The sequence below is a fragment of the Daphnia carinata genome, chromosome 9 (genome assembly GCF_022539665.2).
Source record: "Daphnia carinata strain CSIRO-1 chromosome 9, CSIRO_AGI_Dcar_HiC_V3, whole genome shotgun sequence".
In the NCBI taxonomy this organism is placed as follows: domain Eukaryota; kingdom Metazoa; phylum Arthropoda; class Branchiopoda; order Diplostraca; family Daphniidae; genus Daphnia; species Daphnia carinata.
In genome coordinates, this window is record NC_081339.1 from 7,097,837 (window position 1) to 7,125,275 (window position 27,439).

A 27,439-nucleotide genomic window follows, 5' to 3' on the forward strand; every position below is an offset into this window, starting at 1 on the left:
GACGAAATTTAAATAATGATTTCGCAAGTGAATTTCGCCCGACCGTGGGATATGTCCGGCAGTGGCAACGCTAATTGTAATAACGACAATCATCTTACATCGTCTAAACTAGGCCTGGCTCCATTACAAGTAAGCCATTTCCCCTCCCCCGCCATTTTTATGCAAAGTAGTGACAATCTTCTCAATCATTTTCATCCCGTCGCTTCGTTTAAATGCCGTGTTCCAAAAAGAAAAGGTTGCAGTCCGCTTTTATGTTTTCAGACGAGGCCTAAACGACGCACAATTGTTTCTAAAAAGGTTTTTTTTTTTTGTACATCTCCATCATCACGAAGAAATGATGCGTGAAAACAAAGGGTTAACGTTATCAACGATGAATAGGGTGGGCATATCGACGTTTTAATGCAATTAAGAGACGGGCCTAGTGACACTCTGAGTGCTTTCCGTGATGTTTTTATTAAGGGCGTTCTGTGATGCCCATGTTTTAGAAATGAAGCCATTTGATTCTCGTGGGTTTCATTTTGTGAAAAGACGGTTTCAAATTGTCCCTTTTTTAAAATGCGAGTTGTACAAGATGATCCTTGCACATCTCTGGTGACGGCTTTCACGCGGGAGTCAATTGTCGACCTTCAATACGAAAGGGGTCCCGGTGTGCGCTTCCCGTCACACGGTTGTCATTTGAGAAATTATTTTTGGCTTTGAAAAATCACGCGATGCGGGGCGACAATTTGCATAAATCGCCTCCATTTCATCGGGAAAAAAAAAATGATGGCGGCCTTTAATTTCGAAATTGTTCTGTGCGATTTTTATCCTCAAAAAAAAAAAAAAACAATAGAAAGGCGATCGTTATCTTTTGTTTTACGGACAGTTACCTCACTTGGGCAAATATGCGACCCTTCGCCCGGCTGCGCCTTTATGTCGTGTCTCCAGCTCCTGTCACACAAAGTGTCAAAAACGAATTGATTGACTCCTGTCAAAATTGCTTTTGCGACATTTTAATTTTTTTTCTTATCTTTGAACGGTGCAAACTATCACCGATCCGAGATTTTTCAGGCTAAAGACATTAACACGCACGGATCGATATGCCACGTAAAAATGCATCCCCCTATTTTAAACAAACTCTAGTACGCTATAATTGGCTAGTGATTGTGCACACCCGCAGGAGATGTTCAATTATTTTTCTTTTCACAAAAACGACCGAGTTTCAAATCGAAATGCTTTTTCATTCATCGTTTATTATTTAACCCCTTTCAATAAATGGTTAATCGATTCAAGATAAAATTCGATCTAGGGGTAGTTTTTGTCGATTGAAGTAATAAATTTGCCCTGATGTGTAATATCATCGCGCAAAGCAATATCGTTTGTTTAATCATAATCACAATAACCCCCCCACCCGTTCGGCTGTTCTCAACCCCCCACCTCCTTTGTTTTCGGAGAGCGCCAGTAATTTGCATACTACAAAGGGGTCGCGGAAATAGATCCGACCTCTTGTTGCGTCACGCTCCGTTGAGCATCTCTAAAGAAATAAAAACTTTGATGGAATTTCAATTTGTTGTCTAAATGCAATAGGGTTGCAATAATTATCGATATATACGCACAGCATTTTCAATACTTTGATGTTTGTTGTTTTTTTTTTTTTGATCTGTCGGCTGGAAAACTCCGTTACGGGGGTATCCAACAGGATAATCAATAAGGACACTCTCTTTCACATGTAACGAATGGGAAGTGCATTCCAAAGTCACGTGACCCAGTTTTCTTTGATTCGTATTTAAAAAAAAACAACTCGATGGAAAGTTTTCAAAAGAAAAACATTTAACGAATTTTTTTATTCTTAATTGGATTGTTATTTATTAGCGGCACGGTTTTTTTTTTGTTTTGGTTGTGGCACGCGTCCGATTATCTGTAAACACACTGTAAACGTATTTATACACGTTACGTAGTAGTAATAGAGAAAAAGAGCATCGTAATGCTAATGGCGCTTGAATATACCTCCATTCTCTTTTGCGCTTCATTTTTTTTTTTTAATATTAAAAAAATTGAACAAAGACTTCCTTTTAAAAATGCCTACGGCCATTTCCAAAATTCTTGAGAAAAAAAAAATCGTCTCGTTTAAAATAAAAAGAGTGTGTACGGATTAGAACAGCAGTTGGGCAATGGATCAAATTGAAACATCAACACACAAGGGGGGGGGGGGATTACGATCGTAATAATCGTATAATAAAAAATAAAATAAAGGGGGGAGCTAAAAAAAAAAAAAAATGTACACAGTCAAGAAATTAGAGAAGGGGAGAAATTTTTATTTGATTTTCCCGCGTGCGGTTTTTCTGCTCGGCGTCATATACGACTTTGATTTTTCACGTACATGAAAAAGACCAGGAAATAGGCACAACCGTTACAGACGCATGAACAGCATATAGGGAAATGTTTCTATTTCGGGACTGGTAAAGACGTGAAAAAAAAAATGCAAATGAGTTATCGCGTGTGTGTTGATCGGCCCCCTTTTTTTTCCAGAGGGTGTTTGGTCTCGATGTAACGAGGGTGGGAGGAAATGAGGGTGACCTAAAGTTGATGATTGCGTGTTATGCCTCCCTCGATGGGGTAATGTTTTTTTTGTTTTGTATACATAGACGATCAAGCGGATGTCACGATTTTTCATCCCCTTCGTTTAAACAAAAAATGTGTTTTCACGGGTGGAAAACATAAAAAAAAAAAAAAAAAAAATTGGATGCCGCGACACCTGCGCTGTCAACGGCCAACCCCCTCACCTTATTGGCTGGCGCAACGTTTGATCCCACCCACCTTCTATTCAAATGACATCCCGAACGAGAGTAATCTTGTTATATCTCTCTTTGTTAACAAACGAACGTTTCGCATGCGTGGGGTTAAACTTTGTTCAAAAAAAAAAAAAACTTAACAAGGCGCATTTTTTTATTTTGAAAAAAAAAAAAAAAGAGTTTTCATTGTGTGTTGCCCGCTTTCTGAATAATAGACGGGAGTGTACGCTTCTAAGTGGCTATTAAACAACAATAGGTCGGGGCAAAACGGGGGCTTTTTGGCAACATCTAAATAGATATGTCTATAGATAGATAGATATATTGTAGAAACAGAGATTCAACTGTTTTGTGGACCCTCGATCCACTCGCAAAACTCTCGAAAAGCCTCGAGCGCTTGTAGGAGAGAGACAGGGACGACACGGACTCTGATGAAAGTCCCGCTAATTAGCCACACAAGTTTTCACGTACGTAGAGAGAGGGGGGATGCCTTTTGTGTTTGTTTCAAAGCGGGAGGACACGAGGAAACAACAAAAAAAAAATTTCCATATGAGAAACTCGGGTCAACTTCTGCTCAGTTTGCGCGCAATTTGAATAGAAAACGCGTTTTCGATTTAAACTTGTGAATTTAATTCTAATTCAATTTGTCACCGTGAAAAAAAAAAAGATCGTTAAAAGATCTTTTGTTCGAAAAAAAAAAAAAATGGTGGGTGTCTATATTTATATAAAAGGGTTCGGGGGTTTATTTATTGATTGTGGACGATGATCCTCCCCCCCCCCCCCCCCGTTCTATTCAGACAGGAGCAATAGAAGGCGATACTCCTGCAAAAAAAAAAAAAGTTTTATGGACAAGACGCATATCCTGCATTGGATGAAATTCCATCCTACTCTTAGAAACATTTTGAGAGTAGGAAAGGAAAAAAAAAATGATTAAAAAGAACGATGTGCGTTGCGCGATAATCAATCACTTCTATATAAGAACTGTTTGCGGGGGGGGGGGTGAGGGATGGATTAGGAGTAACGCGTTTTAACTTAAAAAAAAAAAAAATGTAGGGAAGATTGCGGGAAGGAAGGTTAAAAGAGGTTAGATGCGGTCAGCAATGGGAGCCCCAAGTCAATTAAAAAGGCCTGAAGGAGTTGCGAGAGAATAATAGGAAATGATTGCAAAAGGCGTAAAGGGGGTGCTGATCCCGCGGGAGTCTGGTGCGGTCAGCCCGTTATGGGAAACGAACGGCAAAACATTGAAACAAAGAAAGAAAAAAAAAAAGACGAGTTGGAATTCATTTGGAATTTAATTGTGATTTCGAATTCAGTTTGCCTGGCCCCAGTTGTGTGAAATTGGGTGTCAGCTGTTTGAAAAAAGATCCCGCGGGATCGCTTGCCGATATCCTTTTTTTTTTTTTGTTATCTTGTTGAAATGTTGTTTTTTTTTTTTAAATAAATAAATTTTCTTCTTTCTAAACACATGCACGTAAAATGGGGGGAGGGGGAACGAGCCTCGGGGGTTTGAAAACTCTTAACTGACAAGGCAAACTTGACATAGAGTTCCATTTCTTTTCTCTGAATTTTTTTTCTTTTTGAAACAGACTCGCTTGTGTTGATAGGAATTTCAAATTTGTGTTTCCTTTTTTTTTTTTTTAAAGTCCTCCCTTTGGTACACATATATTTCCCCCCCCCCACTTATATTATACACAGCCAACAAGGACCAATTAAATATTTTTTTTTAAATCTTTCCCCCCTCGGCCTATTTTCCATATATGCTAATACACAGTTCAAAAAGAATATGTTATCATTATACATAGACGAGTATAGAAAAGAAAAAAAAAAAAAAATTTCAAATAAAAGTTAAAAATGATTTTTAAAAAAAAAAAAAAATATTATTCTTTTTTTTTTAATTTTAAATAGGCGATCCGGTGCACGATGCCTGCCTGCCCGTGCGAGTGTTTCCTACCGGGCAAACTGCAGCTGAGACAGTGCCAGACCTGCAAACACGGCTGGGTTCCACATGGTGAGTTCTATACCTTTCTTTTTATTTATTTTATTTTAAATAGAGTCAATCGAATTTGTTTTTCAAAACAATGAAAAATGGGGTTTTTTTTTTGTGTGTGTTGGGAGGAGATGATTATCATCACACGGGTTGACGCGCGCACAGTTGGGGGGGGGGGGATGGTCGAACGCGCGTGTCGCGGCGGCGCAAAACACACGCGACATCACGACCGGAACATGTTCTTTTTTTTTTTTGTCAACACGAATGAGAGAGGGAAACAAAAAATGGACGTTAGCCAATAGGAAAAGAGGGAAATGTTGTGGGCTGTGTGTATTGACGCAACGAAAAGCGTGAAAACTTGGGAACGAACGGAGAAGGTCACCCCTCCTCTTTTTTCACGTCGAGAGACACACACACTCTCTGTATGGCTGTTATTGTTAAAAGTCTGGAGAAACATGGTCACACAAAACACAATTTTCTTTCTTTTTTTTTTTTTAAGGTAAAGGAAAAAAAAAACATAAAAACTCACGCAAACACGCACGGCTTTAAAGTCTCGTTTGTGGGAGGAGTCGTAAGAGAGTCTCAAGGTTCTTCTTTTTTTTTTCTTCAAAATGCCATCGTAGCTTTTTCTTTGAAAAAAAAAAATAATAATAAATGATTCCAGATTTTATGCGATCATTTTCACCCCTGCCCGAATTTTTTGTGCGCGTTCAAGTTGATGACAAATTCACGGGGTTTAACGTAAATCCCGCAAAATAGATGAGAAGGGGGCGACAGACATTTGCTGCTGCGTCATTGGATACGTGACGTTGCATTTTCTAAAGAAATGACCAACGTTCATCTGAACATTCTGCAGTTCTTGTTTTTCCGCTTTGATGGAAAAGACAATGTTCGATCGGATCCCATCAATAATAAAAATATGTTCAAAAAAAAAAAAAAAAAAAAACTGCAAGGGGGCGGAGATGGAGAAGAAAATAGGAGACACACGGAATCTTTAAAAAAAAAAAAAAAGGGCCATTGTTTGGCCGTCTGTGTGTGTGAGCCGAACCGCATACGTCAATGTCAGCCGCTCGCAACATCCACAACGTTAAAAAAAAAAAAAGAAAGAAATGAAAATATCCTTTTAAAAAAGAAAAGAGCGAGAGAGACGTGTGGAGATAGAGGAAGGCGGAGTCTCGTTTCTGATTGGTTGTGCACGATATTCACGACGACTGTCGTGTCTGCGCGACGTGAATGATGACACATCACCCGAAACAGGCAGCCCCTACGGCCAGTCTATCGCAGGTAGTCGTTGCCTTCTTTTTTTTTTTTTGTATTTGGCCAGAGAGGGCGGGCTCGTGTGTGTGTGTGTGTCTCTAAATGATGAAAAACAACATGGCCGACGTATCTCTGGCCAGACACACCTTGCTGATTACTATCGTTCTTCTATTATTTCTCTTTCATAGCGATGCCCTTCTCTTTTTTATTAAAAAAAAAAAAAGATTGTGTCTCCTTTTTTAAACGACGACGATCTATCGAACGCTTTTGATAACCTTGGAACTCTTTGACGTCATTGATTTTAGGAAACTAACTTGAAATGTCCACGGGCCGGATGGGGGCGAGGGGAAACGTGTCAATAACATCCCCCCGTGTTGAAAGTCTTTTTCCGTTTCGAAATGTTGATGTCTGTCGTCGAGACGCGGGACCCCCGAGAGGTTGACGTTTTTTTTTTTTTTTTTGTATGGGGGACCTATTGGCCCCCCCCCCTTTTATTTTTGGTTGAGGGAAAACTATTCCGCATAGTGGGGGGGGGGGGGGGCGAAGTGATCGGCCGCATGTTGTCACTCTCTTCTTCCACCCCACGTGCCGGAATGTTTTTCCGCCCTCCATTTTGTTCGGTTTTTTTTTTTTTTTCTTGTTGTTTATTTACCTTGTTTTTGGAGAACGAGCGTCTGTCGCCCGCAGGATAAATAAGGACTCCTCTTTTTTTTTTTTTCTTGAAAATAATAATAATAAAAAAAAAAAAGCGGAAGAAGAAAACATGGGCCCCCCCCATCGTATAGGAACTTGTCAACCGTCAATAACAGGCTCTTTTTCTTTTTAATATTTTTCATATTGTGAAATCATTTAAATATCGAGAGTTTAAAAAGATATACCCCCCCCCCTTCTATTTGAAGATGACACGTGCCGGAGGAATTTGTATGTCACCACAGGGTTTCCGCCCCCCGATCTTTTTTTTTTTTTTTTTTTTTGAATTTTCGTGATGACAGCCGTCATATTATTTTACTTGTTTCCAACTGTAGGCGCTATTTGAATTTCTTCTTTTGGAGTGTTGGCTCAGTTGTTTCCAATTTCGAACCCCCCCCCCCCCCCTTCTCCTCTCCACGAAATGCGACATCTTTTTTTCCTTTTTGAAAATGTGGCGAAAGATTTAAAATCTGTTAGTTTCCCCTAACCGAAACAATCTTCCGCCATGTTTTTTTTTCCCCTCCCACTAAAAAACAAAATTCATTACACACATCGATGACGTTCCCATTTTTTTTTTTTTTCCACCAATCATTTCTTTATTATTGTACCGGAAAAAAACATTAGACAACAATATGCATCGACATTCCCTTTATTTTTTAGGGGAAAAAAAAAACGATCTTCTTTTGTTTGCGGAAGAGAGAGGGGGTAGGAGAGGATGAAGTGGTCACAATCTTTCACCGCAATTTTTTTTTTCCGATACACAACCGAAATATAAATCAATCATCTATTATCATTTTTTTTTTTTTTTTCGTATAGGGAAAACGTTTTCCCATTGTCCGGAATCGATCCGCCGGACGGTAATCGAACGTGACGCCCCCCTCTCACCCCCTCCCTGTTTTTTTACATATACACCGACATTCCATTTTTTTTTTTTTTTTAATTCGATACAATTTTTTTTTTTTTTTTTTGTGATCTGGAAAAAAACATCTGCTGGCCAACAAAAAAAAAATCTTTACAAGTGTAGCAGAGCAAACATCATCAATACGCTGGAACACAATTGATTGATGTTACGGTTCTAAGTTTTTTTTTTTTGTGTGTGTGTGTGTGTGTATGCCATCCACCGCAAGAGGGGAGTCCTTGACAACCGTACATCCATCGGCAATAGTTTGAATTCATTTGAGAGAGGCTGGGCACTTGATGCATTGGATACAATTACATATTTTTTTTTTTTACTCGTTGTACAATGAAGGCATCCGACGATACGGAAGTAATCGAATTTTTTTTGTTTAAATGTGTATCGTTCATATGATTTGTCACGAACAACGATGGGGAGGTTATCATTTCACGGTTCGAATTCGTTGTTGAGTGTAAGGTAATACGAAAAAAAAAAAAAAAAAACATTTCTGGAAGAAATCTACACAAAAGACAGCGGGCGGTGTTATGAATAACAACACACACACACACAGACAAAAAAAAAAATGTGAATACATTTTTTTTTTTTTTATACTCTTCAATCAACAGAAAGAGAAAAATGCTTTGATGGATGACAATTGACTAGAGATTTTTTTTTTTTTTTCATGCGAGCCCCGAATCGTTTTGTCATCATCGGACAAACGGCCAACTCCCGAAATTCCCGGACTCTATCCAACAACAAACTCGTTTTTTTTTTTTTTTTTAAACCTCCGCAGGATATAAGATGATTGAATCGCGCACTTGACTTTTTCTTGATTTCCTCGTATTTTTTTTTTTTCAAAATATTCCAAATGTGTTTTTTTGTTGCTCATTTCTAGTGTTCGTGGAACTCATCTCCGATCTCATTCAAAAAGACGATATCGAGAAACGAGTACCTTTTTCTTTTATTATTTGTTGAAATCATTGCCAATTGAGAGCGTCAGTTTGACGGCCAAGGACCTTATTTTATTTTTTATTTTTTTTTAAAGAGAAAAATGGACATTAACAATTGTCTCGTGTAGTGAGCTAAGCATTTTTTTTTTTTTTTTTTTTTACATTTTCAAGAAGAAGAATGTCTCCCCCCCTCCCTTGGACACTTTTGCTTTAGGTGACGATGACACCATCGGAATAAAAAAAAAAAAAAGGGCCTTTTGTTAATGTCAGTTTTTGAAACTTGGAAAAAAATGCGAAACAATAGGACCAGATATCTGGAAGCAGATTCTGGTGTGCTATATACCGAGTTTTGTGTGTCACGGACACGTGAAAAGGCACCTTATTTGGAGCCATGATATGCAAGTCTGGCCCCCTTTTTTTTTTTTTTTTTTTATTATTATTATCAACATCGATACGTATATTTATGTGTTAAAAAAATTCGGCCGTGTCATGGAACGTTGTTTGGAAGTCGTTCGTTGACCGTGTTTTTTTTTTTTTCTATGTTTAGAAGAGCGGTAAGGCGATATGGCAAAAGGATTGCAAACGCATGTTGGACATCTCAATATTTTTGTTGACAGCCCCAAACGACCCCCTTCAACCCCCCCCCCCTCTCTCCCCAATCCCCAATTAGTCACGTTCTGAGCTAGTTTTTTTTTTTTTAACGTGGATTTATGTAAATGCGGTAGACACTGAAAGAATAGATATATATATACATTATTTAAGTCTTCTATCATCCATTATGCATGGTGCTTTCTTTTTCCTCTTTTTTATTTTCGATAGATGAAATCGAGAGCTTCATCCGTGACTGGGCATATAGAGGTGTCCGTCTTATTTTTTTTTTTTTTTTTTTCTGGAAAAAAAAAAAAAAGAGGAACGATACCCATCCATAATATTCATTTTTGTGTGTGTGTGTGTGAAGTGGCTCTATTATACAATGCAGACTATGTGCAGTTGGTTGATCGTGTGTCATGTAAAAAAGACTTTTCTTCTTGTGGTATGTTATGTGTGTGTGTGTGTGTGTGTGAGAGAGGTAGAAACAAGGGCCTGGGGTAGCTTTAATTACAATTCCAGGTCAGGGGCCGTGCCTTCTACTCGTTTAACGCTTTTGTGTGTGTGTGTGTGTGTGTGTGTTTCTTTCTTTTTAAGAGAGAGGGGGATGTGATAAAACGAGACTCTACGACCTGCTGTCTCTCGGGTTTCCTATTTTTCTCTCTGTGTGTGTTACGAGAAGATGGAAAAAAAAAAAAAAAAAAATTCAATTTATTCATATAAACAAGAGTCCGGCCGTGTTGGAGCCAGTTTGCCTATTACATTCAACGGCTTTTCACTGTCACGACCCATCAGGCCCACGTCCGAGTCCAACCCCAAATTTTTTTTTTTCTTCTTTTTTTTTCCCGTTTGTCTAATTTTCATATTTTATTTTCATCGTTTTCAAATGATTTCATTCGCGCGCACATCTCATAATAATTTTTGCGCCGGCTGTCCCCCCCCTTCCATGTTTCAGAAAAAAAAAAAAAAAAAACAAGAGAGACACATGAAAACAATGAGGATGCCGCTGAAGGGCACGCGTCTTTTTCAAATGAGCCGCTGAAGGGCTAGGCCTTTAAAGAACCCCAAAAGGAAGGGACCACACAAACGCAAAATAAAGAAAAAAGGGCTAGTTGTCATTAGCATCGTTCGGTCTATAAACGTGGGGGGGGGTTGAAGTTTTCTAAAGAAACTCGTGTTATGGGGGGGAGATGCAACAACATTTTTTTTATGGAACCGAAAACTCTATTAGTAAACTTTAATTTTTAAAAAATCGGGGATTGCATTTTATTTGTCATTTTCGGATTTTTTTTTTTTTTATTTTATTTTTTTTAAAGACATAAAAAAAAAATATGCAGATAATGATGATGATATCCTAGCGGCTATTTTTTTTTCGTGCGGTCTCATAGACACGGATGAAAACAGGGGAAAGGTTCACGAGATTGGCTATCCACCCACCTTATAATCATGGAACAACAAGCATTTTACAACGACGCGCGGACACACACAACAACAACAACAACAACGACTTCAAAAAGACGACCCGGAATGTGTTGCTCCTTTCTATCGCATCTTTCTTTTTTTTTTTTTTCCCTTTTGATGGAAGAGGGGGGGGGGGGAAAGAACCCTGTAATTATTTTGGCTGTGTGGCTCACTGATGTTTGGACCACGGTACACACACTCTGCGCATCATTTATTTATTTTTTATGTTTAAAAAAAGAAAAAAAAAATGGAATGCCATCATCAGATCCCGCCTCTAGGGTCCATCGTGTTACGCCATGTTATGTTTCTTTCTTAGAAAATTTTCGAATTTCTGTGTTTACCCCTACGGGTGTCGCGCGCGTGTCCCGTTCAGATGCCTGTGGAAATTTGTAGACAAAAACCCCCACCAGCCTCTTGTTGTTTTCTTCTTCTTTTTTTTTTTTTTTTTTTTTTTAAAGGTGATGCGAACGCGTAGAAAAAAATGTATTTTTTTTTTTTAGAGGGGGGGGGGTTGAAAAGACATTTGACAAGATGCGGCAAAGACACACGTAGAGAGAAAGGTCAAAAAAGATTGGATGTTGTTGTATAACCCGGGGTGAGACACGTGGAATAAATGACGCCCCATCAGGCAGGGCCCTTCGAGTGACGACATGAAGGAGCCCCCCCGTTGGGGGTTCTTTTTTTTTTTTTAATATTTTAAATCTGAATCAAAAACTGATTGTCATTTGGAAAAAGGATGTTGTGTGGGCAGGTTGGTCGTATACACCTGTGCCCGATGGTCGTTCACGCATCCAATCGCGTTTCAAAAATGGTCGTCTGTCGTTTTCTATCTCTGCGTGTGTTCTCTTTAAACTCGTAAAAAAGAAAAAAGCAAGAGGAAAAAAAAAAAAAAAAAAAGAGCTCCTATATCTTTTGCCTTTATCTTTCGGAATAATAAATGATTATTTATGGAAATGAGAGGCAGAAATCGGAGGGGGTAGACGGTAAAGCACGACTGCGCATGCGCACCGTGCGCAGCCTTTTTTCTTTTATATATATTAAAGCTGCCGATTCGATCCACACTGTCGCGTTCGTCCCACAATATCAAGTCCTCCCATCTTTTTTTTTTTTTTTTATCGAATGAAAAAACAAAAAAGATAATAAAATAACATTTAAAAAAGATGAAAGGAATTTTTTTTTTTTTTTCAAGAGAAAAAAAAAGCTAGACACAGCAAGTGGCGCTTACGGTGGCGGCAGCCAAAATCATTGCGCTGCCGGGGCACACAGCACGTGCCCTGCCCTGTCAACCCTTTTCACGAGGATATATATAAATATCTTTTCTTTTTCTTTTTTTAGTGTTATTTTATTTCTTTTTGAGATGAAAGAAAGAAAAAAAAAAAAAGGCCAACACCCTTTCTAGGACGAGAAGCCGATTGGATCAAAAGTTTAGTGAGCAAACTAAAAGAAAAGAACACCCGAAAAACTTTGATTTCTTCTGCCTTTTTTCTTTTGATAGGTTGTTGCATTATACACACACACACGGAATAGAAGTTGAATCACATAGAGAACTAAACTTAAAAAAAAAACAAAAAAATGTATTTCGTCGTGAAAGTCGTGATGGATCAAGAATTGACTGGTCACGCAATGCCCCCGATCCGCGGCCATCATCAACAACAGGCTCTTCTGTATTCTCCTTTTTTTTTTCTTTTTTTTTTTTTTTGAACTTGTATAACTCTCCTGTGGCTTCCTGATCATTGCATTTTTTATATATATATATATATATTTCTTATCTTATTTTCGGGGAAAATATTTATGCATGGAGCACCTCCTTTTCTCTCTCTTTTTTTTTTTTTTTTGCTGATCGATTCAATTTGAAGGAAAACAACTGGATGACTTTCCAAGTTGGTTCGGCGTGTGGCCTCGAGCGTATCACATTGATGAATCATCTCGTCGATGGCTCGTGTTTTTCTTTTTCCAAACGTTTGAATTCTTTTTTTCTCTACATAATTAAAAATTCAACCTCTTGTGTTTTTAGTTTTGGGACGATGGTCCTTTTATTTTTCGAAAGAAAAAAAGGTAGCCATTGTATACCTACATAAATATAGGTCTCAATTGACTTTTGAAGGGGGGGAATCGATAATGGGACTAGCAAATCCATCCATCTCGTATCGGCCTCTTTTTTTTTTTTTTTTTTTTTTTTTTTCTCTTGACTTGTTGCACACATGATCGATATACCTTTCCAACTCTGAAAATAAGGTATTATAGATGTATTACCTGGGCCCCCCCTTCTCCCTCACATCCAGAGGTCAACCATTCCTGATTATATACGAGTTCTGCCTTCCCCCCTCTATGCATACACAAGATGTTGTTGTTCAAAAAGGGCCTACTTTTTAACCTCCATCTCATCTTTTTGAAGAAGAAAAAAAAACAAAAAACAACCCCTCTTTTGCTATCAAAAAGCATAACAAGAATAAATCTGCATTTTTTTTTTTTTTTTTCGTGTTGTTGAGTGTCTTAAAAATGAAATTCAAAGAAGAGACACAAACACGGGGAGGATGGCGCGCGCGCGCGAGCGCGGGTCCCGCAGCGTTTTTGTGATTATGCGCCCGGTGCGGGAGGGAAGAAGAAGAAGAAGAAGAAAAAAAAAAAAAGGTCAGCGCACGAGCTCCTCACGTCACCGCCTTTCCTTGTTTTTTTTTGTTTTTCTTGTTGCGCGCCGCTTCAAACAGCCACCGAGTTGTCATTGGCAGGGGGGCCATTTTCTTTTTTTTTCGTCAGAGTTCTTTTTTTTTTTTTTTTTTTTTACAATCATAATATCCCGCTGTTTTTCGTCGATGACTTTGCCTGAAAAAAAAAAAAAGAAGAAGAAGAAAACTTGTTTCGTTCTATTTATTCACTAGGTTTTTCAGGCCGGTACCGCCCGCTGCGAGGCGCTAGTATTCAAAAATGTAGTCATTTTCTTTTTTTTGGAAAGACATGGAGAAATGTCTTTTTCCTTAAGACACAGATTTTTTCTTTTTTTTTAAATAAGAAAAAATGACGACAAACCAAGTGGAACACGTTGCCGAAACGTGTTGCATCTGCCCGAATCAACTAACCGTGTCCCATCTTTTATTTTGACACATTTTTCACTTTGATTTATCTCGTTGACGCCATCAACCACGAAAAGGCTTCCTGTTTTACACGCAGTTGACATCTCCATATCTTTTGTCAATCCGTCCCTTCTTAAAAGTCTCTCTTTTAAATGTTATCTACCTACTTTGATCTTGTCCTTTTTTTTTTTTTTCTTTTACTATCCCCCCCCCCCGCTCCCTTACGCATTGCGGTTTCAAAGAAAGGTAGAAGAACTACAAGACAGTCCATAAAAAAAAAACATCAAGGGGAAGGTGTTTACACCGCGACACATTGAACCTTTTTTTTTTTTTTTTCTCCGAAAATAAGCCAGGCATAAAAGATAATCATCTTTTTTTGTTGGGTCCCATGTTTCCACCCGCTTTTTTTTTATGATATCATCTTAAGTGGATGTCATTTGAAAGAAGAGCGACACTTGTATTAGGCCAATGGACATAATCAGCCGTCGATCGACATGTATTGGCATTTAAATGCACTCGATGCAACGAAGAATGTTAAATTTCATATATATATATATATATGTTTTTAAAGATAAAATGGAGTGTCTTTACATGTCGGCAGAACAGGCAAAAAAAAAATGCTAATGATGGCGGCGCACGCGCGCTGGTCAACTAACCTCCCCCCTCCCCGGTCCACCTGAAATTTCCAGGTTCAAAGACGACCCTTTTTTGTTTTTTTTTGTTTTTTTTCCTGATGAAGGGTAAAAGGAAAAAAGATGAACGATCATTTCTCCACCCTTTGTAACATTTCCTTATTTTGAAAAAAAAAAAAAAAAAAATGTTTTTTAAGGATCCCTAACGTTGTTTCACCCCCTCTTGGAGAGAGAGGACCCTGCCAATGATATATACATAATAATGTATTATAAAATATTCCTCTTTTTTCTTTTAAAGTTTGGGGAGGTAAAAAAAAAAAAAAAAAAAAAAAAAAAAGACACGAGAGGAATTCAAACAATAGACCAATGAAAAAAGACAAAAGCCATATAGACAATAAATTAACTTTTGTGTTTTTCTTCTTTACCTTTTCGTCCCCTTCTTCTCGTATATATATATAAAAAAAAAGACCTTCGCCCATTTATTTATTGTTATTTTTTTTTTTTTTTTTTTTTTCGAAAAAAAAAAGAAAAAGAAAATGATGGTCCACGAAAAGGGTCGTCCTCGACGTCTCTACGAGATAGTTTGTCGTAAATTGTGTGTCCGGGACCTTCATTATCATTTTTTTTTTCCTTCTTCTCTTTTCCCCCCCTTCTTTTTTTTCTTATTTAAAATGTTTAAAATTATGATTTTTGGGAACATTTAAAAGTACGAAGCGACGCAGGTTTTTGAAACAGTTGAAAAAAAAAAAAAATAAAAAAATAAAAAGTGATTAGAAATTTGCATGAAACAAAAATTAGAACCGAAAAAGAAAAAGGTAAAAAATGACACGCGGTATGAAATAGTAGCGCAAACGGACTATAAAAAAATGCAAACATTTTTTTGTTTTCCCTTAAAAAAAAAAAAAAAATGCCTTATGGATCGATGTACAGTCGGGAGCAATAAGGGAGCAGCAGGTAGAATCACGACTCGGGTCTCTGTGTGGCTCTCGTGGAAAGGAGGTCCTTTCGTTTATTGGACAGACACGAAAATGGCGATATAACTTTGTTTTCTTTTGGCACGGCATTTTTTTTGTTTTTTTTTTTTTGTTTAAATTCCCAACAACAACAACAGCAAAAAAAAAAATGGCGGCCCTCCAAAGTTTCGCCGACGCGATCACGTGAATAACAGATTTCACGGCTGCTGTCTCGTGTGCTGGGACAAGGAGGCACGGCCTTTTTTCGTTGTTATGAAATAATCGATTTTCTCTTATTCTCTTCAAGTTTTATTTTATTTAAATCCCCCACGAAAAAAAAAAAATAATAATAATAAAAAAGAAAAAAAGGTTTTCTTTTTCGTTTTGTTATTATACGCACTCCTCCTCAAAGAGTATAATTCACTCTTTGAGACATTTAAAGGGCGAACCTGACTTTGCCCGTTGAGGTCCGCCCGTCGTTAATAATTTCTACTAGTTTTTTCTTTCTTTTTTTTTCGAAAGTAGATGGAGAGGGGTGAAAGTATCAACTCCAAAGTCGTTTGTCAACAGGGTTTTTTCTTCTTCTTTCGTGTGTGGGGGTCCGTCTCCTCATTGTCGAGCCCTCCCCGAAAGCAAACGCCACCCTTTGCGCTGGAGCTTCTGGCCCTTGGAAAAAAAAAAAGAAAAATTAAAGTCGGGCCCGTCTTTCGAGAGAGGAAGGATCGACCGCGGTCATTAAAGAGGCGGCCTTTTGTGTCGTGTCGGTCTCCTTTTTTTTTTTTTTTCAAGAAAAAAGGTGAACAAAAGGGCGCGACCTCTGGCGGTGTCTCTAAGACAAAAAAAAAAAAAATATATTTAAAAATTGAACTTTATTCATTTTTTTTTTTTTTTCTGAAAAGGAAGGGGATGAGGCAACAAGTCCCGACCGCGCAAGTTTGTCTGACACCACCGCATACACCCACAAAAAGCTTTTTTTTTTTTTTTTTTTTTTTTTTTTTCTTAGTTCGTGTATTTAATCTACACTGGAAATTGTTTTGGGTAGCAAAGTGTCTTTAAAGAAATGCGTTATGATTTAATGGTGGGAATCTATCGGGATATGAAAAAGCGCTTTTGGCCATTGAATTGTTTCATTTCTTAAGAGGCACGCAAACAACGTTCGTCATCACGTATTTATTATATTTTATTTTTTTTTTTTTCGAAAAAAATTAGGGCTTCTATTCGAACCTGATTAAAAAAAAAAAAAAATATATGTGGTTTCATTATTCTGTTTACGGACAACAAGAGAGCCAAATGGAGGAATAATTGCGGGGGCCCAGGTGTCCATCACACGAGGAAGAACGTGGTGATCCGTCATTGTTTTCCACGTTCTTATCTTTTCGAAGGGGGTCATCAGCAAGATGCAAAACATTCCACATATCCTTGTTTTGTTTTTGTTTTTCTAAAGAAAGGCTCTCGCTCTTATTCGATATCAATGATGATGAGCTATATAGCAACCATGCAACTTGTTTTTCTACACACATATGTTGAAGAAAGAAAAAAAAAAAATGAGTGGGCCCAGTTGTTCACACCCGGCAGTAGTTTGAACCTTTAGGGCAGAGCGAAATCGATCTACTGCAATCATCTTGACCCCCTCTCCCCCCCCCGCCATATATGCAAATGACCGCGTTTGACCGCAATTACACACACACACACCTGTGCACCGGGAAATCCCCCTCACACCAATAGTGTGTGTGTGTGTGTGTTGGGGGTGGTCTAAATCATCGGTTCGATCGTTTTGGCCAAGCCGCACTTTTTAAATATCGATTAACGAACGCATTTCAATTTCTCATTTCCGTTTTTTGTTTTTTCAATTCATTCGTGTCCGATTTTGGGAAGTTTGGCTTCGATTAACATAAGATCCATTTCGTATCACCTCACACAGGTAAGAGGTCATAAGTAAAGAAAAAAAAAACAAGATGGCCTCTTTTTCTCTCTCTAACCTGAATTTGAATAGGAAAAAACTAATTAAAAAAAAAGAAAAAAAAAAAAAAAGAAGAAGTTGGAGATGGAAAAGAAGGGACTCTCTCCATCCGGGGTGATGAATAGCTTTTGATATGTAACGATGTGTATATAGAAAAAAAAAAAAGGGAGCCCCCTTCCCTTCTCAGAGTAACCCATGGTGAAGAGGATTGTCGGCGCAGGGTCCACTGGAACTCCAACAGCGCAGACTCTCTTTTCTCTTGTGTTGAGATTAGAAAAGAGAGAGAAAAGAAAAAAAAAAAAAAAGCAACGGGGCTACGAGATGAAGAATAACAAAAGGATGACACCCAAGCGACTGACGACAACCAACAAGAGAATGATGATTTAAAAAAAAAAAAAATACATGGGAGAAGGCGATGTATAATACCTCGTAACACATGTCTGGAAGCGATGACACCGTTTGTTGTTTTGAAAAACATCACAAGATAAAGTCCGTTTTTTTTTTCCGTCCCGTCTGATGCGAAGTTATCCATCAGCCAGGAGTGGACGTTGCGCTGCGGAATCGGACAGGTGGAAAATTGGAACCTGTCACTAGTCAACCCCCGGTCTGGAAGAAAAAAAAAAAAAACTGAGACCATGAAAGGGCAACAATGAAAATTAAAAAAAAAAAATAAAACTTTGGATTCTTTCCAATGTCAACTTTTCATGATTGGACTTTTTTATTTTGCGTGGCGCCGAACCTTCTCGTTTTTTTTTTTTTTTTTTTTTTTTTTTTTTGTGTGTGTCTTGGACAATTTACCAGACAGTTGTTGTAAATACCTTCACACAAACACGACCGTTTTTTTTTTTTTTCATCATCTTTTTTTTTTTTTCACTCCTTTGACCATATTTAAAAAAAAAAAAAAAAAAAAGATCCTCCGGCAATCCAGCGGGTCATCATCGTCGTTATGTGCCACATACACACACGAAAGAAAATGTTTTTTTTTTTTTTCTCGTCTTAATGGCAACGTTGAGAGTCATTTGAGAAAAAACTGTTGGAAACCTTGGACAATTCACGGATGGAAAAAGACAGGGGGGGTCTCTTACCTATTAGGAAATGTCTTGCCCGTTAGATATGTCGCCCGTTTCAAGTTGACTTGGCATTGGGTGGTCATTTCTATTGTTCGCCTGGAACGCACGGCCGACTTCAAATCTGACCTTTTTTATTATCTTTGTGAGCAAAACATTATTTTTGAAAAAAATGTCGATCGATTTCATTTCATAAGATGACCCCGTGAGGGGGACGTGAGTCCAGATGGACCACCTTCTTTTTTTTTTGGGGGGGGGGGGCAGCCCTCCCTTCTTGAAAATTCTCATTTCCAAAAAACGACTACACCTACACACGGACATGTTTTAAAGAGAATTTTTCTTGTACAAAGTGTATATCTTTTTTTTTTTTTTTTCTCGAAACGAGTCCTTGGCACGCAATCTCGTTTCGGCCGCTTCGTTATCTTCCATCCGACGTAAGCGCTAAATATTTTTTTTTTTTTTTTTTTTTTTTTGGAACGGATAACGTTCACACACTTCCAAAAAATGGTTTGTCTTTTATTTATTTATTTTTATTTTTATTTTTTATTTTTTTCAATGCAATCATCATAGTGAAAATGAATTTATTTAAATTTTGTTTTTAAAAAACAGCTCTGGATAAATTGGGAATGAGATCTGGAACGTTGAATTCGTCTGCCAACGGTACGGGACCCGTGGAACCGGCCTTGCCCAACACAGTGTTTGACGTGGCCAGTTTGGCACTTTACGGCTGTCATGCGTTGCCAATCCGGCTCAAGATCCTGCTCGACCGGCTCTTTTCCGTCCTGCCGCCCGAGGACGTCGTTCAAGTCCTCACCGGTTTCGGATGGTCCCTCGAAGATTACGCCAGAGGTTACATCTTACAAGTTAGTAGTTTTTTTTATTTTTCATTTTTCTCTCTTTCGCTTCTAAAAATAAGAAAAAGAAAACCCAAAAATGGAAAAAACGGAGGGGGAACTGAGAGACAATTATGGTAACACACACACACACACACACACACACAAGATGCGTGTTTGTGTCTGATGGAAAATAACAACCGCTTATTATCAAATTGGAGAGGGGACCCTCTCTCTCTTTTTTTTTCTTTTTTTTTTTTTGAAGAAAAGACACTGGAGAAAAAAAAAGGGACTCATTTCCACCTAATCAAGCTATCCTGGAACTCTTTTGGGAAAGAAAGAAAAAAATGCAAAAAAAAAAAAAAAAAAAAAAGCCCTTCATGTTTGACTCATTTTGAATAATAATAAGACCGAAAAAAGGGATGGGGGGGGGGGAAAAGACTATTGGAATAATAACGAAAGGGATGCTAATGGATGGAGAAGGGGAAATTATTTGTTACGTGGAACAGCATGGAACGAAAAGTTGTGCGCCTATCTGTCGGCTGCTGCTCGTTTCAATAACTTGACCGTGGAACTTGAGAGAGAGACACATTTTATTTTATTCTTTTTTTTTTTTTCTTATTTAATGACTTTAAAAGAAAAGTTGAGGTCCTGACTTGTGTTGAGCCCACAAAACGGCTGCAAGTAAAAAAAAAAAAAAAAAAAAAAAAAAATACAACAAATTTCAGCACATCATTTTTGAAAAGCAACACACGCATGCGTTTACGTTGAAATACGATTTGAATTTCATTTCTTTTTACCTGCCTTTTTTTCTTCCCACATTTTCGGGTGTTCCAGTCATTTGAACGAGTTTAGAAAATTTATCGACTTTCGAGTTGAAACGACGTCCAATCAGCCGTGGAAAAAAAACAAAAAAAAAAAAACAAAGTTTTTTATTGCTCGATGTCGTCCCTCTCCGCTTCCCCCTTTTTGCGCAACGTGTTTCTCTTGTCCATCCATCGTGGAACGTGACGGAACGGGAAAAACATTGTTGTTATCCTTTTTAACGATTGGTCAAAAGTCATTTGTTGCTGGAACACACATACAAAGAAAAGCCCTCCCCCCCCCCACCTCCCCAACACAAAAAAAAAATTGTCTACTAAGATAGGAGACCGAAAGGACTTTGAAAGTGACTTGATTTGCATTCGATCATTAAGCGCCCTTCCCCCCCCTCGATCCCGCACTCAAGCATCAGCTGATTTATGGTTTGGCGTCCCCTCCCCCCTCTTTTATACTATTACTAGTAGCTATTACAATCTATCTCTATCGAGATCGAGCTAGAAAAAGTTCAAAAAAAAAAAAAAGAGTGAAGATCGGCACACCCATAAATACTTGCCACCATCCTCCCCCCCTTCCTTACCAAAAGGGATTTTATTTTTGGCTATATCACAAACTTAAGAGGACGCGTGTAACTATTAGTCTCGTCTAAATCGAGACGATTTTTTTTTTTTTTTTTCCTTGTGTGTTTATAGATTTTCCCCAAGGGGGGGGGGGGGGGCGAAACACGAAAGGTATGGCCACTCGCAGACGTTTGTGTGTTGACTTGGATGTTGTTTAAAATTCGTTGGTGGAGGGGAGGGAAAGGTTTGTCGGCCAAACTTGAAGCGGCGCAAAGTGACACTGACCAGAGAGTTTGAAAAAAAAAAAAAAAATGGTGGAACGGGAGGGGGGGAGGTGATCTGGTGATTCTGTTCTGTCTCTTTTAGCTCTTTGCATCAGTCCCGCCGAACGCCATCGTTATCTTGAAAAGAAGAAGAAGAAGAAACTCGGGACATGAAACCATGAAAAGTTATTTTTGTATACCACCACGTTGAGATGTGGGGTGGGGGGGAGGGATGGATGAAGAAAAAAGGATTGCATCCGATAGGCCGGGAGTAGTTGGGTGTAGGGGATTTTAGACAGCAGATAAGTGCACTTGTTCTTTCAAATGAAGAAAAAAAAAAAAAAGAGAGAAGGGAGGAGGGATTGATGTATGAGATACTATCGCGCTCTTTGGTAAAGGGAGGGGGGGGGGAGGCGGCCGTGTGTTTCGTTCAGTCCCGTTTGACCCGAGTTGCAGCGACTCGATCCATTTGATGTAGCTCGAAAGACAAATGGACGATATCCAGCACGGGTTGTCAATGCGTAGCTTTTCAAGCTGTCGCACCCAACTAACTCATTGTGGACTTTGCTTCTTATTTCTTTAGTTTTTAACTCTTATTCACATCACATGCTGATGGAGAGAATTCAATTCGAAATTTGTTTGAAAATGTCTTGCCCAAATTTTTCATCGTCGCAATGACCTTCTTTTTTTTTTTTTTTTCAAATGAAATTGACTTGAAAAAAAAAAAAAAAAAAAAATAGAAATAAAAAAGCAAATCGGTTCGTCGGTGTCTGTTGGTTTCCGGAATCGGCCACACACAAAGGAAAGAAGAAATTCTTGCGTGTGTGTGTGTGTCTGTGTGTGTGTGAAAGCCGACGCCGCTCTTTTTTTTTTTTTTTTTTTTTTTTTTGAAAATAAAAAGAAAAGGGGCTTGTCTTGTCACGGGAGAAGAAAATGGTTGATGAGTCGAGGGCGTCGGGTGGGAAAAAAAAAAAAAGAAAGAAAAAAGACAAGTGACGAGACGCAACGGCGTCGACAACGAGCGACGTTCCCAATCCCTCCCTGTACATACACACACACACACACATATGGGGCGACGTCATTACCGAGTTCAACCAACCGGCCGGCGTCATAATGACAGCGTTCAGTGTCTGTGTGTGTGTGTGCGGTCTGTTGTACGCCCGTCTCGCTTCTTCTTTTTCTTGGCCGCTTTCCTCATCAACTCGCCTTTGTGTCTTGTTTTGTTGTTGTTGTTTTTTTTTTGTTATTTTTTTTTTCTAGAAGGGGAAAAAAAAAATAATATATATAAAAAGTGAGGTACACGTTTGAGTCATCCGCCAGGTGGACTATCGTTTCAATCGTTCACGAAGAAATATAGGAAGAGATAGATTTTCTGCTTGATTAAACACTGTTGCCAATTCTCTATAGTCGATTCCATTATTTCTATTTATTTATTATTTTTTTTTTTTTTTCCTTTGATGATATTTTAAAAATTAGTTTGATTTATTTCAAATGAAAAACAGGACGGACAGGGACGACCGGTTGAAGTGTGGAGCATTTGCGGAAGGGACGAAGAGCCGCTAGTTCTCCAACAGTTCCTGAGATTCGGCGAGACTCGAGTCATCGCATCGCGGATCCTCCAGCAACAGGAAAACGAGACGAAAACATGCGCAGCTGCAGCGGCGGCCGCTTCGTCGGCTTCGTCCGGCGCGGATCAACAGCAGCAGCAGCAGCAGCAGCGCAGGATGCCGACAACGACGACGACGACGACGGCCAACAACAACAAAGAAACCTCGGCCGAAAGAGAGCAACAGCAACAGCAACAACAACAACAGTTGAAACTCAATTCGGAGATCAAGGAATTTCTGAAGAAAGCGCAGCAAAATCCGCAGGCGGCCCTGGCCGGCATGTTGGGCCATTCGGGTCTGCCGGCCTTTGTCAATCCGCTCAATTCGTTGTCGTTTCCTTTCATTCCCGGACTGACTGGGCCGGCCGGCCCGCTGAATCACCTGCCCCGCTTGCCGCCCATGATGAACCTGCCTCCTCCGCCTCCACCTCCACCAGCGGCACCTCACCAGTCGACGTTGCCGCGACTGCCCACAGCCGCCGTCCAGCCGCAACAGCACAGTCCGCCCGTTTCATCGATCTCCAACAACAGCCACGCCGCTGGTCTAACGTCCAGCAACAACAACAACAACAACAACAACAACAACAACATGCAGGCCGTTTCGTCTTCTTCTTCGGCTTCGGCTTCGGCTTCGGCTTCGGCTTCGGCTTCCTCCGCCGCAGCAGCAGTAGCAGCAGCAGCAACGATGGCGCAGAGTCCGCTAGGCCGGCTGCAAGGCATGCAGCCGTTCGATTTCCGATCGGTAGTTCAACAAACGGCCAAGGAGCGCTGCAGTCGCAGTCCGGAATCGAATCGCATCCGCCTGACTCCGCCTCCGCTCTCCTCCTCCGCCTCATCGGCGGCCAACAGTTTGAATTTGAAGAGCCTCCAGTCTCTGACGGGCACGCATCACGCGCAACAGCGCTCGGCCGTCTCGCCGCTGTGCCTGACCAACAAAGCGGCCGATGTCCATCAGCAGCAGCAACAGCAGCGCCACAGGTCGCGCTCGGCGTCGAGCAGCAGCAGCGAGCTGGACTGGGACGAGGACGACATGATGGACGACAGCGACATGTACGACAGCGGGACGGCCCCGCAGAACGCGCTCAACTTGACGCGCAAGAACAGCGGCGGCGGCATGCATGCCGGCCGCCGCCACCACCACCACCACCACCATCACGGCCAGCGCAGTCGGCCCGAGATTTCCGACTCGCTCAGCGAAGCCGAACGCACCACCATGATGCGCAGGCCGGCCAAGTCGTCGGGCTCTCACAGTGGCGGCGGTGGTCAAGGCAGCAGCGCAGGAGGACAAGGACAAGGCGGGTCGTCGTCGATGAAACGCAGCTGGAATCCGCTTGGACCGCTGGGCACGCAGCTCATCAATCCGGCCACGGGCAAGAAGAGGGTCCAGTGCAACGTGTGCCTCAAGACGTTCTGCGACAAGGGCGCCTTGAAGATCCACTTTTCGGCCGTGCACCTGCGCGAGATGCACAAGTGCACGGTCGACGGGTGCAACATGATGTTTAGTTCGCGACGCTCCCGCAACAGGCACAGCGCCAACCCCAACCCCAAGCTGCACAGCCCGCACCTGAGGCGCAAGATATCGCCGCACGACGGGCGCACGTCGCAACCGCACCCGGCCCTCGGATCGCTCATGTCTCACGTCCAGCACGCCGGGGGTGCGGGTGGAGCAGGGGCTCACGGCGGGCCTCACGCAGGGGCTCACGCAGGGGCGGCTGGTTTCGCCGGCCTGACGCATTTGCCCCCGCTCGGTGCCGCAATGCACGCGCATCACGCGTTGATGGGGCCGGACGGTTTCGGCAAGGCCGGCGCACTGGGCGGTGGTGAATCGCAGCACAGGGAACGTTCCGTTTCGTCCATGTCGTCGTCGGGTGGCGGCCATGGAGGCGGAGGAGCAGGAGGAGGAATGGGCGGAGGAATGGGCCACGATGGCGACGTGATTAAAGGTCGTAATTATTACGCGGCTTCTTCGGACGACCTGGACGACGACCTGGACGATCTGAGCAGTCTTGACGAAGGCGAGGAAGGCGGCAACGCGGCCAACCACAGGCTGGATCACGTCATGGCCGGCTCGTTCCATCATCACCAAGACGAGGCCGGTCACAACAACGCGTCGTCTTCCCCCAAACAACAAGTACAACAACTACAACTACAACTACAAGCTGGACAACAACAACAACAAGCTGGACAGCAGCAACAAGCTGGACAACAACAACAAGTTGGACAGCAGGGCGGAGCGGTGCGCAAGCGCAAGAGCCAGAACCCGACGCGACTGTTCCAGCAACAGCAGCAAGTGGCCGACGCTTACCTGTCGGACAACGACGGCGGACGTTCGGACGCGTCGGACCAGTCGGCCGGCGGATCTTCTTCGGGCCACGGCAGGCGGCAGCGGCAGCAGCAGCAGCAGCAGCAGCAGCAGCAGCGCAAGAACAACAACAACGGCCACGAGACGAAGAGGATCAAGACGGAGGTGGAGAGCTTCTCGCGCGGGCGAGTGGACCACTCGCCCGCCGCTGCTGGTTACCGGACGGACGAAGAGGCGGACGACGATGACGACGCCGATGACGGCCAGGATTCAAAAAACGGCGGGTTGTCCGCTGCTGAAACAATGGCCCAGCAGCAGCACTCGAGGGCCGCGCGTCGCCAACGTCAAGACTCTGGGACCGAAATGGCCGAGCTGGACGCTGCTGCTCGCGCTCAATCGGACCCGTCGTCGGCCCCGCCCACGCCACTGAGCGGCGTGGAAATGGGCGACGTGACGGGCGTGGACGCTGATCGACTCGGCTCGATCCGGCCCTACCCGCTGGACGCGGACGACGAGGACGACGACGAGGACCTGGTGGACAGCCTGACGGGCAGCCCGCGCTCTGACTGCGACTCGTCGAGCGTCCCGCTGGACAAGGAGAATCCGCGGAGGTGTTCGGCTTGCGGCAAGGTCTTCCAGAACCATTTCGGCGTCAAGACGCACTACCAGAACGTCCACCTGAAGCTGATGCACCGTTGCACGGTCGATGGATGCACGGCGGCTTTCCCGTCCAAGCGCAGCCGCGACCGGCACGCGCACAACTCGAACCTTCACCGCAAACTGCTGTCGACGGACACGACGACGGCCTTCCACGTCGGCGGCGGAGGAGGCTCCCCGCTGGCCTCGCCCGTCGCCTCCCCGACGCTGGCCATGACCCCGACGACGCCCACCACGCCCACGGCCAAAATGGCACCGACGGCGGCTTCGTCGGCCGGCCAGCCGGCCGGGGACGTTTCGGCCGCTGATTTTTCGCTGCACCAGTTCTCGTCGCTGCGCGACGAATTCCTCAGCCGCATTTATGCCAACGCCGAAGCGCACGGCATGATGCACGGACTGGCGCCTTTTCTAGCCAATCCGCACCACCACCACCACCACCACCACCAGCAGCAGCAGCAGCAGCAGCAGCAGCAGCAGCACGTGAGTCTCGGTCACCATGGCAACGCGGCGGTGGTGGCCGCCGCCGCCGCCGCCGCCGCCGCCACGCATCTCCATGGCAACAATCCAAACAGCTTCTTGTCGGGCCTGCAACAGTCGGCCGCCGCGGCGGCCTTCCTGTCGGCGGCCGCTGCGGCCGCTAGCGCCAGCGCCAGCACCAACGCCAACGGTGCGCCCAACGGCCACAATCATCATCGTCATCATCATCATCATCATCACGACGTGCCGATGAACGGCGTCGCTTTGGCCAATCATCACAACAACAATCAAGTCACCATCAACGGCAAGGCGGCGTCGGTGAGGGACAGCTCGGCTTCGTCGCCGCCCCACCGGCCCAACTCGGCGTCGCCGTCGCCGCCATCGGCCGCCTCGTCCATGGCGCTCAGGACGTCCGTCTGAAATGTTGAATTTTTGATCGAGGCGTATTTTATGAAATCATCACATCAAAATGAGGACAAATATCCGGCTTTTCTCTCTCGTTAACGGACCCACTTTTCATTTCATTCTTTTTTTTTTTTTTGGTTTTTTTTGGGGGGTTTTTATTCAATTGTGTGTACATAAAAGAGGAAATAGTTGGGCCGTCGTAGTCCTACAAGATCCGGATTCCATTTTTTTTTTTAAGGAAGTGCGTGAGGGAAATTTTTGAGCAAATTCCTTTGCGTCAGATAGAAGGGGAAAAGAGAGAGAGAGAGAGAGAGAGAGATTTAAAAAAAAATGAAGCGTTTTTTCAACGGATCTCTTACGGAAATTGCATCTTATCACTTAATATTTGATTTTTTTTTTTTTTTTTTTTTTTTTTTTGAATTATTTCATTGCGATCGAGACACGCCCAGACGAGGCGAATTTCGTAGAGACGTTTTGCTTTTTTTTTTTGTGTTTTTTTAAATCAATTCTATTCGCTAATCTATTTATTAGCTTGATCGTCGTTTGTTTCTCTTTTTGTTGTTGCTAATTTTTCCTGTACAGCCAAAAAAAAAAAAAAAAAATAGCGTTTCTTGAACACCACAAAAACAAAAGAAGAATGTCCAAACATTTTAGTGAAAAAAAAAAAAAAGATTCAATTAATTTTTGTTTGATTTGAACTTCAATGTTGCCCACCTCGAAAAAAATACGGACGTTCTTGATTTTCTGTGTGTTGTCTTCATTTCTCAATTTTTATCTTTCACTTTTATTTAAAAACAAAATATTTTTTTTTTTTTCATTTGCGTGAAGAGGATCAGTTGAGAGAGAAATGCAAAGAAAAACAAACAAACAAACAACGGGATCTGAACGTCATCCGTCTGCACAATATTTTGCATAAAACTATGATATAAACTATTTACCATTTTATTAACCTGCCGAATATTCTATTTGTTTTAATTCGGGGTTTTGGATTCCCCCCCCCCCCCTGCCATCCAATTTTTTTTTTTAATCTCTTAGAATTTAATTGAAAATAATAATGATAAAATTTAAAAAAAAAAAAAAATTTATTATTATTATTATTATTCATGCGCTGCTATTTGCTCCTCGTGTTCTGTTTGTCCCCTCTCGATTGTAATAGGCCTACCACACCTCAGATAGAAACGATGTTGATATCCTGGAAATGTCGAATGAATTCAAAACGCCCATCTTGGTTGCTGTCC

At 41.7% G+C, this 27,439-nt stretch overlaps 1 protein-coding gene across 1 annotated transcript; it reads left to right on the plus strand.

Annotated features, from left to right (window-relative positions):
* LOC130698150 (pneumococcal serine-rich repeat protein-like) lies at window positions 1-26,534 on the plus strand. Its single transcript, XM_059496990.1, has 7 exons — window positions 1-129; window positions 4,674-4,776; window positions 18,889-19,142; window positions 22,257-24,015; window positions 24,055-24,739; window positions 24,815-25,768; window positions 25,871-26,534. Exons 1-7 carry the CDS (start codon window positions 16-18, stop codon window positions 26,214-26,216), a joined length of 4,215 nt encoding a protein of 1,404 aa, XP_059352973.1. The 5' UTR covers window positions 1-15; the 3' UTR covers window positions 26,217-26,534.
* The last annotated feature ends 905 nt before the right edge of the window (window positions 26,535-27,439 follow it).